This window comes from Poecilia reticulata, linkage group LG18 (assembly GCF_000633615.1).
Source record: "Poecilia reticulata strain Guanapo linkage group LG18, Guppy_female_1.0+MT, whole genome shotgun sequence".
In the NCBI taxonomy this organism is placed as follows: Eukaryota; Metazoa; Chordata; class Actinopteri; order Cyprinodontiformes; family Poeciliidae; genus Poecilia; species Poecilia reticulata.
The window spans coordinates 11,101,054-11,116,141 of record NC_024348.1 but is presented as its reverse complement, the minus strand read 5'-3'; the positions used below and the strand labels follow the sequence as shown (position 1 = coordinate 11,116,141).

Below are 15,088 nucleotides of genomic sequence, written 5' to 3'. Positions count from 1 at the left end.
CCAGCGATTTCAATATCACAGTCAATATGAGGGGTTCAGGTTTGGGAGTTTTTTCATCAGGAGAACTTTTCCCTTGCTCATTTAACTCTTAAATCAGTCAATTTAAATATTTGTGGAATACTTTTTGTCATATGACAGCATCTGAATAAAAGTTAAGTTCCCAATAAAAAAATAAAACTACAGCAGCTCCGTTCATTGAAAATTAAAACAGTTAAAAAATGAAAGTAATAACTGGATTCTGTGGGAAGTGGGAATTTATCCGTTTGTGGCGATCTGGTAAAAACAGATCGCCAGGGATTTTATTTTGGTATTGCCGCTGCATATACAATGAAAGGTTAACCGGAAGAGGAAAACGCAGAAATTATAGTGTGGACCCATCATCCTGGGTGCACCGAGCATCCTAAAAACAAACTCCTCGTGAAATCTGCCTTTATTATTGTTATTATTTTTTTGGGGGGGGGGTATAACGCTTTTTATTACTGAGGACTTATTCGCTGCTTCCGCTGAGGAGGGATCTGCTGTTGTTGCGGACTGTAGCTGCAGCAGGCCACCCACCATCTGTGGAAGTGGGACAGCGGAACAGATGGCGTGTCCAAGCCGAGCCGCAGGGCTGTGTCCAGCACCAGAGACGAGGTGCCATCATTAAAATAGCCCGCCTTTACCGTTTGTTTTATTTTTTTGCGCGACTTTCTCCTCCACCATAATCAGCCATGTTGCAGTGATTTGATGCAACCGGAGGACCGAAACGCGTCCCTGTACCGCCTGAGCTGAGACCAACCCCCGCCGACTTAATCCCCCTTTAAGTCCGTCTGGGTGAACAATGGTCGACAACCGCTACGCCACCGCTCTGGTCATCGCCTGCGTGCTGAGCCTCCTGGCCACCGTGTATCTGTCGGTGGCCGTCGGCACGCAGCACTGGTACCAGTACAGCAGCCCCACCGTGCGCGGCGAGGCCAACGTGTCCGAGCTGCGCTCCCTCTACGACGAGTTCATGACCGGGGAGTTCGACGAGAAGACCTACAGCGACACGCTGTTCCGCCTCAACGGGACCGTGGGGCTGTGGTGGCGGTGCGTGCTCGTCCCACCCGCTGCTCACTGGAACAGGGAGCCAGGTATGTGGCTGTGACCCTCCCACCCAGTAGCCCCAGTGTCCAGAGGCACACCTGCAGACATACCAGCTGCGCACCTTTCACCTGTCGCCGCAGGTGTGACTCACATCATCTGTTCTAATGAACTGAATTGCATGTGCCAAAAACCATGAGTCACTGCAGCTTGATGAAGGTTAGATGGGGTTAGGCCACATTCATTTCGTTTCAGTATCAGTTGTATTTTTTCCAAACTCTTTTAACAGGTGCCAGTTTTATTTGTTTTGTTTTTATTACACAACCGCTACGCCACTGCTGCGGTCATCGCCTGCGTGCCGAGCATCCTGGCCACCGTGTATCTGTGGGCACGCAGCACTGGTGCTGTTTCAGTAATAAGAGAAAGATGAATCTTTGTCTTTAAGTTTCTTTATTCAAAGGCAAAAGCGTTCGAAGACCCGTCTCACTGAGCGCAGTCAGGAGAAGAGGCCTGAACAGCACACATCACATCGTTATATAGTCACAGCCAGGCAAAGACCCATCAAGGTCTGACCTTATCTCTACTACCAGATGGACCACAGAGACAATCCTGACCCCGACCTCATGAGCCGTCCCTCACCTCTTGGAGATGATTTTATGGCAGGAAAGAGAACTGATAAGGATGTCAAGAGAAACCTCTAATTCTTCTTTGTCAGATACTCATGGGTTCAGGTCAAACAGGGTACAACCTACATTCTACATACATCAGTCCTTTAAGACAATCACCAGCTTAAGCGTTTTACCCAAGATGTCTTCAGGTCTCTTCTGCTATCACAGCTGTGGAAACATCTAAACATTACCTGGAAACTTCTTTAATGGAAAAACACATCTTACAGAAATACAAAACACAGCAGATATAATCAGTAAATAAATGATAAAAAAGTATCCATCAGTTCCATCAAAGATGAAATAAGGCTAAAAACGAAATTTTCTATTATAGCTCCAATTGTTACCCTACTAGAAAAGCATTAAGTATCAAATAGTTACAAAATACCAGACCAGACTCAAAAGCCACAATATGTGCATGTATAAGAGTTTTGGAATAAAAATATTCATCACAAACTACAGTTAAAAATCAAAATTTACCATTAATCAAATCTATGGCTCATGGTAAAGTGTAGTGATGTGCAATTAAGTTAATTTGCAAAGCGAAAGGCAGCAGCATACCTGTGGAGGCGAGCAGAGTTGGCAACGGTACATACCATTGGTGGATGAGCTATGAATAACTCAATAGAACTTAATTAACATCTGTAATGGAATCTCCCAACATGGCTGCAGTTTGTGTTTTCTCATTTATGACAGTTATTCCACTGATTTGACTGATTGATGGACAGATGCGTCATTTGTTTGCGACATTGTTGCATTTTTACACACCACGCCCAGTTTTGCAACAGTTTTTGCTAACTGAATTGTCTGACTTGTACTCAAAGTGAACAACTAAATCCATGGCGACTGCCTCTTTCAGATGCGAAGATGCTGCTGGAGTGTCGAAACTTCACTCTGCCGGAGCAGTTCACCCCTAAATACAAAGAGCCAGGGAACCACAACAGCGGAGAGGACATGCTCCGCACCTGTACGTTCAGAAGACACACACATAATAAAAATCACCCCGTTACATGACCGAAATGTGCATGACAATGAACATGTGCTTCTTTGTCAGTGTGGTTTATCAGTGACATTTTATCTCCTATAAAAAAGATTTGTGGAGGTGCCAATTTCTGCTGCCACTGGCGTCTCTGGGGCTGGTAGTGCTGGCGGGCCTGATTGGGTTTTGCGCCTGCCTTTGCAGAAGCCTCACTCCCACATTGGGCATCGGAGTTCTTCATCTCTTGGCTGGTAAGACCTGTTTCTCTGCATCTCAAGGCAGCAAACATTGCAGTCAGCAATTTACCACTCTAATTAAGATGTCAGCACAGACTATTCAAAGGGTGACCTACATATCAATGTTTTCTACTGACAATGTGCCAGGATGTACAGTACTGTAAAAAAGAAACTAATTAAAACATTTCTGCTTTAATTCACTTCCATGTAACCAAACCTTCTGGTACAGAGTTCTGAAGATCTCTTAAGGGTTTTTCATTGGGTTAGGATGTAGAATTGTGGCTCTCATGTACTTACAGTATATAGTTAACTTTTCTTGTACAAGCTTAGACATCAGTTTTGCTTGGGACTCAAAATGTATTAACAAAGTATATCCCCACACAAGTACACCACTGCCACCCTATATGGACCAACTCAAATCAACCTATAAACGTTTTTCTGATCCGTCACTGTCCAGTTTTGATGAGCCTGTGTGAATTGTACGTTTAGTTTTCCTAGTTTTAGCCCTCAGGATTGGCATCTGGTGGGCTCTCCTGCTGGCCCATCGGCTCACAGTTAGCATTCTGAGAATGTGTTCTCCATACATTGGAGCTAGAGAGTTTCATTTGAGCTTCTGCTGCCTGTCTCTCATCTTAAGCTAACTTTTCTGTACTCCTTTGACATCTACAAGGCGTCTAAGGCCATAAAAAATGTTTCTCACTAATCATCTGTATTTCGGTCCATTTCCTCCCCTCAGTGGGCGTAAATATTCCTCTGAGAAAGTAGGACCTACATGCAAAGACACTTCAATCCAATTTATTCCAGATTATAACACTTAGTTTGAACTTCAACGGTTTATCTTCACCTCATATAAATGCCTAATTCATTAAGTTTCAGGCCCTTTGACTAATTCACTAGTTTTATAATAACCAATTAGAAATGTGTATCTAATAAGGTGGCCAGACAAAGAAATGGAAAACATCTAAGTAAGCGCAAAGGAGCGTAAAACTGAGTAATTCATTGATTGGCTACAGTAAAATGTTGTGGTTTGGTAGTTTTATTTGGTGAGCAACATTGCAGTTCTCATAAGAGCCTCTTCAGACTTTCATCTAGGAAGTGACCTATTCCCTATATGAAGTCTAGTGCTTGTACAGCCTTTCCATTTCTGTACAAGCATAAATATAATGCAACATCATCGGTTGGAGCATGACTGACTGATTTGAGTTCAGTCACAGACGGTGAAATACCGTGGAGTCGTCTTGACAAAGAACCGTACAAAAAGCAACCCCAGAAAACAGGATCGTTGAGACAAACGCAAACAGTTTTTCCCCCGTACGTCAATTTGTATTGTCACGTTTCGGTTAACCGCTGCATAATTTTCTCAGGATTCATGTCAGAAACCGGATTAGCAAAGCAAACTCTTGACGGGTGTCTGTGTCGTCGTGCATTTTCCAGGTCTGTGCACCCTGGCCACAGTGTGCTGCTACCTGGCTGGGATGGACCTGCTCCACAGGGTGTCGATGCTTCCCGGCAAGGTGGACGGCTCCCTCGGTTGGTCCCTTTACCTGGCCCTCATCTCCTCGCCCCTGCACATGATGGCTGCCGCGCTGCTGGTGTGGGCGGCGCGCAGTCACAGCCAGAACTACTACCGCATGACTGCCTACCGGGTGGCGTGAATATGTGGTTTTTATCCCACCTTATCTTTTAAAGGCTTGAGTAAAAACCCTACAGTATGCTGCTGCATTCATTTTTATTTTTCTATAGGGCTGCTGATGTGAAAAGATAAGTTGAGTGTAGCACCAAGTCCAGGTAAGAAATACAGAAAATTAGCTGATTTTTAAAAAATTTTGATTTGTTGGTAAAACCTCGAAATCAACAATATTAAAAAAATACCTGCCTGGATCTCTGGTTAAGCTTTAATATAATTTACTTCCACAGGAGTAAAAACAAGGTCTCCTCAACGCTTTTAAAAGTGACACCTTTTCTTTTATGTCTTCTGAAAAGCGACGACGCCAAATTCCACAAGTGTAGTTCACTGGTTTGCTACAGTCAGGCTATAGCAAAGCAAGGTGGAGGTTTGCTATGCTGCGGTTTGGCTGTGTGTCACAGCCAAACCGCAGTGTGTCACTTAATCTGCTGAAAAAATAATGAAGATCAAAAACATGTTAGACCCAAGTGCACCACCCAGCGCCATGTGAAATTAGGTCATGGGAGGAGGTTTCTGGGACATACGCCCTCCAAAACAAAGGCACGAAATAAATTATTTTTTTAAAGTTGGCATGCAAATTGTCCTGACCTAAATACCTTTAACATTTTAAGTTATTAAATAATCCATGTCACCACAAGACATTAAACATCCTCATACCCGATAGAGGAAGAGTGCCAAAAAATCAGGACATGGATGCCAGATTCAGGTTGTTCTTGTTGAGGACGTTTACGTGCTCCGTCTTCAGTCTTGGATTATTTCGGTTGTTGCTTTTGATCTTCAAATCAATTTATATTTATATTGCAGCAATTTACAACAATTATCATCTCAAAGCCCTTTATGCCGATCCAATTTCTAAGCAAAAATCGTAGTTATAATGGATTGCACTCGGGTTCAGTTTATAACGCTAATTGGCAAAATGTTGAGAAATCACAAATGATTGCTTTAAGTCACTGACTTTGCAGCAATCCCTCCTCCAGGGCAAGAAAGTGGGACATTGACTTTTACTTTGCAGCAATCCCTCGTATTGAGCAAGAAATTTGCTGAAGTGGAAAAGAACAGGCAGCCCCAACCACTAGCAGCAGCAAAGTGAAGCCATCGTGTGGCTTAAATTATAAAGTGAAAATTCATCTGCGTGTTTTAGTCATTTGGTTGAGATACAGAGAAGGATTCAACCTTCATGCAGCTTCTTTCAAGTCCTTTTGACACTTAAGTATTTTGTAAGCCAGCTGCTTCCTTCCGTGTGATCTTTGTACGGTGTTGATGGACGCTGCACGCCTCCAACGATCCTCATCTGATGAGGATCTGAGCAGAATGCTGTCTGTTCACTTCTCAGAGCCAAGTAGTGTTAACAATTTCAGGAAACAGACGCAAATTAAGATCCAGTCATCCATCTGAGCAGGTGCGCTTTAAATTGCTTTGTGTTTTTTTTTTTTTCTTTGTATAAATATTGTACATATCAAACAGGTTAAGGTGAATTTTAGAAGTGAATCAAAGAGGATTTTAAAGCTTTGAAAAATATCTAGCAGGAGGTTTTGGTCAGAAGTTTTACGTGCAGCACACTCCTTGCCATGAATGTCGTTTTGGGATTTAACGGTTAATTTAACAGTTTTTCTTGTTTCCAAGTTGGAATGATTACACAAAAAAGAATGTCAATAAGTAAAAACAAGAATTGGAAGCTCAGGTTTGAAATTATTGTGAATTTTTCTGTAATCCACCCATGGGGAAAAAAAGTACGCTCACAGTCTAAAACGTATACTGTCCCCTGGAATATTTGGTAAAAGGTCACCTGGCAGATTGACCTTTAACCTTACACTTTTTGAAGTCATCACCTCCACCATATTCCAAGCTTTTAGGCGCAGCGCACAAATTTTCAGTCAAGCTGAGGAAGGCCTTCTACGTAGCTTTATGCTACCCAGTCTTGAAGGCTGCACAAAGCTTGTGGTTGATGTTCAGCTATCGAAGCAACATGCAAGCAAATGAATGTTTATTTTTAAGGCGATTTTTAAAATGTATTAAAGTCAATACAGTTCAGTCTTTTCAATCTGGAACCCAAGATTAATAAGGCTATAACGACTTCTTTAAAATCCGATTCAAAACGGATTTTATGTACGTCAGTATAGTGTTTTAGCGGTATGTTCTTAAGAGAGAAAAAAAAAACCCAAAAGGTCATGAACTCTGAAGCGTATTCACATAATTTCTGCTATTTCACAATTGCTCCTGTGATCTCATTCAAAGTTACAGTGAAGAATGACAATTCAGTGGCTGTCTCAGAGTTATGAGACCACACCTGTTTGACAGACACACCTTATGTACTGAATGTTTCAAGCGAAACACAAAAACATTCGTGTTATCTTCTTCAGAGGCTTTTGACGCAGAATGCTTTGTCACTGAGAAGTGAAAGATTATTACTGCATCCATGTCAGTCTTGACCAAATGTCCACGTTGATGGCTTTCTGTTTGTTATTTAACTGGTTTATTTATTTTTTATATATACAAAGTATGTCGTTTTGTTACTTTTCATGCACATTTGATCGGATTTTGTAGGGGGAAACTTTTCATTTGTGTCATTTAAAACCTTCTGTTTTGTCCATCTGGCTATTTTTGTGGTTTCGTTTCCTGCTTTGTGTTTGATGTTTCTTTGATCACTAAAAATCGCTGCTGTGAACAGAAAGTCATCAGAAATAAGGGAGAGTATGTCCACCCCTTATTAATTATGAATGTACTTTAAGGCCATATGTGGAAAAACTGCTGAATTTGTTCTGCAATTTTACATTACTTTAATCATATCCTGAATATTCATGTAATTTTACATTGATAGATAAATATAAATATATATTTGGAGGAAATAGACACATTTGCTGGATGGGAACAGATGAGCATCGTTTTCCAAAGTTTCGTGATATTTCCGAATGGTTTGATAAACGTTCTGCTGAGTTGGATTGTATTTTACTCATCCAAACATCAAACACAAACGGCTCTTCTATCCCTGAATGATTTGTTGAAACATGTTTGTGAACCTAAAGTGAAACTGTTACTAGGTGTGTAAATATGTGTGCGCATATGCAAGGCTTGTACGTGTTGTCATTTCGATAAAAAAATAAAATAAAATAAATCTTCACTCTTCTTCCTCTGATGCAAAACTTTCCTCGCTCGCTCGCTCTTCCTCGTCCGTTTGCACACGGATAGAAGGGACGGTCACACGCCTCTTCCTGGCCAGGGACAGCGCGATGCCTTTCTCGTAGTAGGCGCATTCGTTGATGAAGAAAGCGTAGAGCGCTTCGTCGCCCTGGTATTTCAATGTTTCTCCTGAGAACGTCTGGAAGAGGGGCTCTCCGGGGCGGAGCAGGCAAAAGTCTCGGTCCTGTGAGAGAAAGCACTTTGAGGTTTTAAAACCGGAGTAAAGTGAAACCAAACATGAAAATGGAAATGTTTAAAGCTGAAAACAGTCGAAGCGTGCCGGTGAAGTATGAAAATGTCAACTGGAACATTTTCATACTTGGGTTAAATAAATTAACCCATATTTCCTGAAACAAATTCCTGGTTTTGTTGCAACAGCAAAACGTGACATAAAATCATGTAGAAAAACCCAACCTTTAATTGAGAGACATTTAGTCAGCAGTTGGAAAATCAAAAGCAAAGAACTGTTACACAATCCAATGACTAGAAATTTTCATTTCTGGAAGTTAAAATTTGGCAGAAACTTTTAAAAAATAATCTATGAACTGGTGCAGGAATGTGATGTGTCACAAAACGGTAATTTCTTCTTAAAATGGGAAAGACAAGAGCACATGTCATTCAGGTGAAGCAGCTGTGTGCTGAGCCTAAAAACTCAGCCATTTTCTACAAAAATAAAAATCTTTGCCTTTTTACAGACAAAGTAATATCACTTCATGTACTAAGTGAATCCAACAGCATAAACATTTATTTAGGTTGTTACATTGAGCTAGAGGTCTGAGTTGAGACTAATCTCAACCGAAACATGGTGACAATTTAAAGTTGGACACGTATTTTGAAAGAGAATAAAAGTTGCTAAACCTTAATTTAAAGCCTGCATCATGTTCAGAAATGTTAGTAGAGTTAAATCACGTTTTTATTTAATTTTTGTCAACCAACAGTTGTTTTTATGAGAAATGCTTTCACTCAGTCAGGCAGAGGCTGAACTTTCACTCATCACGTCTGCATCAATATTAGGCTTCATACGTTATATGAAAGCAATTAAATGTTTTTAATGTTGATGTTTTCCATTCTCGTTGCTTTTATACGTGAAGCTACCGAGATTTTATTAAATTTACAATAGAAGTTAACATTTCTCAAATTGCAGTTTTGCAAGCTCTTGCTTGCTTTTCTTTGGTTTAGCAAATTATTTCAAATAATTTATGAATCTTTGCTTGTTTTGTATTTAAAATAAACAATAACTTTTCTTGAATTTGCCAAATTTTTAAATCATGCTGAGTAATATTTAACTTTTTTTTTTTTTTTGCTTCATGACACCTAGAATAAATAAGAAACTGGGACAAATGTCACTCTGGATACTTGAACGTGTTGTAAGCTCACTATGTAAACTAGAATCGATCAATAAAACATACTAATGCAATCACTTCATTGAAGCCATAAACATGTTTGTGAAGGAGATGGTTTATTTGCTACACTAACTAGCTCCTTCACAAGTAATAAGGTAGTTTTTAATTGAATTGCCTCATGAGCTGGACCTCTGCAGCTCGCCGAACATTTATTATCTAACGACCTCTTAATGATAGTTATTTACCTCATTCGTTGCTTCATTGTATATATATCCCAACGCTTACTAAGAATTTTATGTCTGGTTTTATGGTTTTATCTCCAGGATAACTGGAAATGAGAGATTAATCGTTTGCATCAATTTGAATCTGGATGCTCAGAGAAGGCTGTACCTGGAGGCGTGGATGGATGGCTGCCGTAATGTTGCGAGTCTCGCCGTCTCTGGGATAATCTAAGTTTTTAACCATGGTGAACACGTCGACTGGTCCTCCCTCAAACACACAACCTGAAGATACAAGCAGGACAAAAAAACAAAACAGTTTAAATCACATGGAAGCTTTTAAAACAAACACGAGGTGCCGTTTTTGAACAAAAACACTTAATTTTGATATTAAGCTAGAAATTTTCTGAGGAAATTTAAATGGTGCCCGTCGGTTGGAACACAGCGTTCTCATGCTAAAAATTAGCATCAATGCTAAAGTAAGCTACAATGTATTCAATAGAATGTGGAGAGTCACAAGCATGTTGAGTAACATGGACTTACTCCATTCAGTGAGTTAAATTAGTGTATAAGATAAAATTAGCCAAAATGTTAACGTTAGCTTAAATGCTGCCAGTGGCATGTGAGGTATAACTAGCATGATGTCTTACATTGACCTCCTCCATTCAGCGTGCTAAATATGGCTAATAAACAAATTGCTAAAAAGTTTATTTTAAGGAGGTTACTGATAATGTGGACAGTAGCTACATTAGCAATGTCTGTGCTAATGTTAATGCACCGCCATCTGATTTTTACTTTCGGAAAACTAAAAATGAGATGTTTACTTCGTGGCACTTCGTTACCAGAAAACGCGCTCATCTCTTAGCAACAGATTAACAACAAACATTGTTATTGTTCAAAAAACAAAAAGACTTTCTGCTCTTTTGAAATACTACTTATATTACTCTACTTACTACTTTACAATAATTGTGCAGTTGGTGAATTTTTCAGAAAACTGAAAATGTTTGTTTTTTTTGTCATTGGTGTAAATAAATTATAAAATAGACGTTCAATTCAAAAGAAAAAATCTGATTTATACTTCGCGGTAGTTCGTTACCAGAAAAAAACGCTAATCTTTTAGCACAAAATTAATTAAAGTTTATAAAATATAAGCTCTTTTGAAATACTGCTTATCTGCTTAGACACAAGAAATTTACAGCTGATAAATTTTGCAAATAAAAATCAGATGTTTACTTTGTGGCACTTGGTTACCAGGAAACTCGCTCATCTCTTAGCAACAGATTAACAACAAATACTGTTATCGCTCAAAAAATATAATATTTCTCTTCTGCTCTTTTGAAATACTAAAGAAATGTGCAGTTGGTGAATTTGGCAGGAAAGTAAAAATGTTTTTTTTTTCTGTCATTGATAGGACATATATCATAAAACAGACATTCAACACAAAAGTAAAAATCTGATTTATACTTTGTGGCTGTTCGTTAACAGAAAGAAAACAATCTCTTGACACCGAATTAATAACAAGTAACATAATTGTTTATAAAACACAAGCTCTTTTGAAATACTGCTTAGACACATGAAATTTATAGTTCACAAATTTTGCAAAAGTAAAAATCAGATGTTTAAGTCGTGGTACCTGGTTACCAGAAAACTCGCTCATCTCTTAGCAACAGATTAACAACAAATATTGTTATTGCTCAAAAAACATAAGATTTCTCTTCTGCTCTTTTGAAATACTAATTAACAAGAATTGTGCTGTTGGTGAATTTGGCAGGAAAGTGAAAATGTTTTGTTTTTTTGTCATTGGTGTAAGTAAATTATAAAACAGACATTCAATACAAAAAAAAGACAATATGATTTATACTTCGTGGCAGTTCGTTCCCAGAAACAAACACTAATCTTTTAACAACAAATTAGTTGTTTAGACCAATGAAATTTACAGTTGATATATTTTCTGAAAGTAAAAATCAGATGTTTACTTCGTGGCGCTTGGTCACCAGAAAACTCGCTCATCTCTTAGCAACAGATTAACAACAAAATATATTATAAAACAGATACTCTGCTGCAACAGGACTCCATGCAGCCTCTGGTCTCTCTATTATGCTTTGTTACTCTGTATGTCGAGTGAGCATCTAGTAATTAGTACTATTTAACTTTTCTTACTGATACTGCTTAATGGAGTACAATGTTGGGGTACTCTACCCACCTCCGCATACAGGTAACTGAGCCATGCTCACATTGGACTCACCTGAGTTAAAACAGCTGACCCAATCCCGCATGTGCTGCACGCCTTCTTTCATTGCTGTGTAAATGTTTGACTTGACACACCCATGAGGCTGAGGACCAATCTCCATGGCTACGCAAAGCAGGATTTACATGAAAATATCCTTTCAGTGGGATCAGATGCATTTATGTTAAAAACAGCAAAAGACAAAAACTCACCAAAGCCGTGTTTCCCAATGGAGTCGAGGGAATACGACTCTTTAGTGGAGACGTCAAAATGGATGAATCTCATTGGCGTATCCGGCATCTGCTTCTGACAGGAAGTAAGAATAAACCCAAAGTTATTACAAACAAACGATTTTCATGGAAATGGTTGTTCAAGTTTTCTGGAGCTTGTGTCTGTCCACTGTGATCATTTTGCGAATCTGATCGGATCTATCTAGGAATCATCACCCAGGCGTAAAAATATTGAAAAACTTGAGGCATGAACCAGAGTTGAGTGTACTCCTATCAGATAATTTAACAAAGAACCGGTTTGGAATTAATCTTTCTGCCCAATTACCGTCAGTCTGTCACAAAGGTACAATTTGTTCTTGTTTCTTCGGTTTCAAAGCAACTATGCACAACTGGCTTACAGAAAATACTGGTATCACTTGAACATTTACACACTTACTCTACAAACAACGTGACAAGCGCATTACAAAGAGAAACATCCAAGAGGTAATCCTCGAGAAGCTGCATGTGACAAATATTATTGTCACATTCTCTCAAGTGCACATCTCCAGCTGGCTCAGCTGCCTTCCTCTCCTGCAATTGGCCATGCAGCTTCTTGGCTGAAATAAATGGTTTTGTTATCTTTCATACATCACTGTTCTTATCCTCATCAGAAAACAAAGAAAAAAAACCCTCTGCTTTCAGAGTCCATGGAGCAAATCTACGCATACCTCCACTAGAGCACTTGAGTGCAGCCACTTTGGAAACTGTGACAGGTATTGACATTAGTAAGACCATTTCCAAAGAGATATTCGGGTAAAAACTTCCTTAAAATGATGTTGTGTGTTGAGAAAAAAAAAAACAAAGCACAGGTTTAGGAAGAGCTGCAGAAGACGATTTAACTTTGGCTGATTTATGTCTCGGGTTTGCAACAAATTTTGTCCCATTTTTTTAAGACCTTCAGATACTGTTCATCTACTGTAGACAGTTTTTATTTCAGCTTGATGTGGTCTCTTTACACTTTGTCCACAGTTCTTACATTTTAAACAGACATGGTCAGGTCATGGCCAGGTGCTACGCAGAAAAACATTGAAACTACTTAAGATCTCTATTAAACGTTACAAGGCAGTCAGGACGCTCTCTGCCAGATCTCGACTAACACGTCCACTACTTCTACTCAGGTTGCCACTGAAAACTTAAAAGCATTTACCTGCAAGTGTCTGAATATGTGAAGACAGACCCAGTCACAGTCAGAATAAGCGATGAAGCACAGGCCCATGTTGGCGGTGGTGTTGTGGAGGTCACAGATGAGATCCACTGCCGCCCGGCTGCCTTTGGGACCCAGCAGGGTGTTCAGTTCACGGGCCCGGAAGATCTCATAGGGGGCCCCCTCTGATGCGGGGCCACTAGGACACAAACACTTTAGCCAATGGAGTGCTGTACTAACTTAATATATGATTTCATTTATTAAGGTTAAGGTGGAATCCAAGTCAATCTGGTCACAGGTAAAAAAAAAAAAAAAAAAGTAATTCCCTCTGAAATCTAATAAATGGTTGTTTCAACAAAGAAAACATTCTCTGCATAATTGTTTTTAATTCATCCATACTGGGGGGTTTTCTAACATACAAGCAAATGGCCTGTTCAAGGTCATGTCACATAATCGTAGTTTTTATGTTTGAGCCGTTCAGAGGTCGGCTTTTTTAGGGCGTTTCGAATCGTTTCTCTTGCAGCAGGACCAAACTGAGGTTGAGCTTATCGCCTTAAACTGGTGCCTGGACTTTCTGCTTTGGGATTTCCCAATAAAAAGCCAAATTTATGGTTCTGCCAGTCTTGGCTTAGGCTGGTACCTCTGACACCCAACCAGAGATAAACAGAAGACAATGGATGAAAGGATAAATCTGTTCAGTCACAGTTTAACAAAAGGGTCAATTGCATCTTTTCACATTGACCCAAGCCAGTTTGAAGAACTTTTTCCCTCAACACAGTAAAAACTCAGTTTTGAACCTGCAGAGCTCCTCTGTGTGATATTTGAACTAGTTTGATGACCTGAAACATTGTGACTGTGACACAAGCGGATGGTTTTCTGCAACAAAAGCAGTGCCTCACTTGAGGGTTGCGTGGGTGAAGCAGCGGTTCAGGTCAGTGTCAACGTATCTGGTGCACTGCTGCATGGCCCGAGGGTTGGACAGCACCATCAGCACCGACGCGGGCCCCCCGTCCTCCTTTCTGTTCTCCGGCTTCAACATCTCTCGCACCAAGTACACTCCTGAGAGCTCGTTGCCGTGCGTGCCGCCACAAACTGCGACACGGGACAACCTGGGCAAACGCACTGGCTCATCTACCTGCATCTGACAGAGGAAACCAGAGTTAAAATAAGAGATCGAAGGGTGGCGCTTATGTTCTCATGTTTTATTCAGTGGGCATCGATGCGAAAAAGAAAAAGAAAAGCAGCCAATATGACACTAGGGTTGGACAATCGGTGCAAAACAAAAATATAGATTTGTGGAATCTTACCTTGGTTCTCAGGGCTGACGTTAACTGTGAGCACAAAAATGTCGCCTTTAAACCAAAGTAAACAAAAGTCACCACTGAGATTTACTTTAGCTTAAAGTTTCTTTGGAAAACACAGACATGGCTGAAATAGTGGTAAACTCGATAGGTTATTGACGAAATGAGTGAAAAGGAATCATGCAGCTCATCTTTCTCCACCTACAACCTTCCTGTTACCTTTCTCTCCCTGCCATTTACCCACTCGCTCACCCTCTCCTGGACCTTTTATGTAGTTTCACTGATTCAGCATTCCCATCCCTCCCTCTCTACAAGGCTGCAGCCGCCCGTCATGGTCTCCATCAGCCTCTCGTCACACTGCACCGCTCTAGGGCAGGCAGGGTGTGCCCCTGACGGTGGAAACAGAGCATCCCTCTCTTCCTCTGGTCGCAAACAAATGAAGAGTTCAAGCCAAACCCCTCCCCTCCTGCCCTCCCCCCCGCTCACCGTTGTCTCTGCGCGCTCCGTGCATGGGATGGTAGGTTCCAGCGGGCTTTTCAGATAAACCTGCCAGCATGACACAGCAAGAGAACAGAGGCGCCTGTGGTGTGTGGAGTGGAAGGAACAGCTCTTCTAGCTGAGAGCAAAGCAGGATGGGCCAACTGGGGATTTGCAGCGTCTGATGCACAACTATTGGTAAAGATGCAGGGAGCAGCTTAAGATAAGTTTGGCTGAAAGACACCAGAGATTACAAGATGTTTCAGACAAAGTAAAAGTTGCAACAACTATTATATATATATA

The 15,088-nt window shown here is 40.4% G+C and overlaps 2 protein-coding genes across 4 annotated transcripts; one reads left to right on the top strand and one right to left on the bottom strand.

Annotated features, from left to right (window-relative positions):
• Nucleotides 1–336: 336 nt before the first annotated feature.
• On the top strand, nucleotides 337–6,786 carry LOC103480430 (claudin domain-containing protein 1). The gene is made up of 4 exons (XM_008435366.2): nucleotides 337–1,112; nucleotides 2,587–2,694; nucleotides 2,820–2,957; nucleotides 4,377–6,786. The coding sequence occupies exons 1-4, from the start codon at nucleotides 821–823 to the stop codon at nucleotides 4,595–4,597; spliced, it is 759 nt and encodes a 252-aa protein (XP_008433588.1). The 5' UTR covers nucleotides 337–820; the 3' UTR covers nucleotides 4,598–6,786.
• Nucleotides 6,787–6,814: 28 nt separating this feature from the next.
• Nucleotides 6,815–14,859, bottom strand: LOC103480428 (N-acyl-aromatic-L-amino acid amidohydrolase (carboxylate-forming) B-like). Of its 3 annotated transcripts, none has more exons than XM_017310576.1 (7): nucleotides 14,795–14,859; nucleotides 13,907–14,148; nucleotides 13,011–13,206; nucleotides 11,807–11,900; nucleotides 11,613–11,720; nucleotides 9,540–9,652; nucleotides 6,815–7,990 (listed from the first exon to the last, which is right to left on the bottom strand). In XM_017310576.1, exons 2-7 carry the CDS (start codon nucleotides 14,146–14,148, stop codon nucleotides 7,745–7,747), a joined length of 999 nt encoding a protein of 332 aa, XP_017166065.1. In that variant the 5' UTR covers nucleotides 14,795–14,859; the 3' UTR covers nucleotides 6,815–7,744. The 3 variants fall into 3 exon arrangements, with proteins under 3 accessions (XP_017166065.1, XP_008433586.1, XP_008433587.1); XM_008435364.1 differs by lacking the exon at nucleotides 14,795–14,859 and adding an exon at nucleotides 14,315–14,715; XM_008435365.1 differs by lacking the exon at nucleotides 14,795–14,859 and adding an exon at nucleotides 14,315–14,715 and having other exon boundaries at nucleotides 11,807–11,897.
• Nucleotides 14,860–15,088: the final 229 nt, after the last annotated feature.

Coding starts and splice junctions, on each gene's coding strand:
- LOC103480430 (XM_008435366.2), top strand. CDS start 821: ATGGTCGACAACCGCTACGCCACCGCTCTGGTCATCGCCTGCGTGCTG. Junction 2,695..2,819: donor AGAGGACATGCTCCGCACCT/GTACGTTCAGAA, acceptor CCTATAAAAAAG/ATTTGTGGAGGTGCCAATTT. Junction 2,958..4,376: donor AGTTCTTCATCTCTTGGCTG/GTAAGACCTGTT, acceptor TGCATTTTCCAG/GTCTGTGCACCCTGGCCACA.
- LOC103480428 (XM_017310576.1), bottom strand. CDS start 14,148: ATGCAGGTAGATGAGCCAGTGCGTTTGCCCAGGTTGTCCCGTGTCGCA. Junction 13,207..13,906: donor TTCACCCACGCAACCCTCAA/GTGAGGCACTGC, acceptor TTTGTGTCCTAG/TGGCCCCGCATCAGAGGGGG. Junction 11,901..13,010: donor ACATATTCAGACACTTGCAG/GTAAATGCTTTT, acceptor ACTTCCTGTCAG/AAGCAGATGCCGGATACGCC.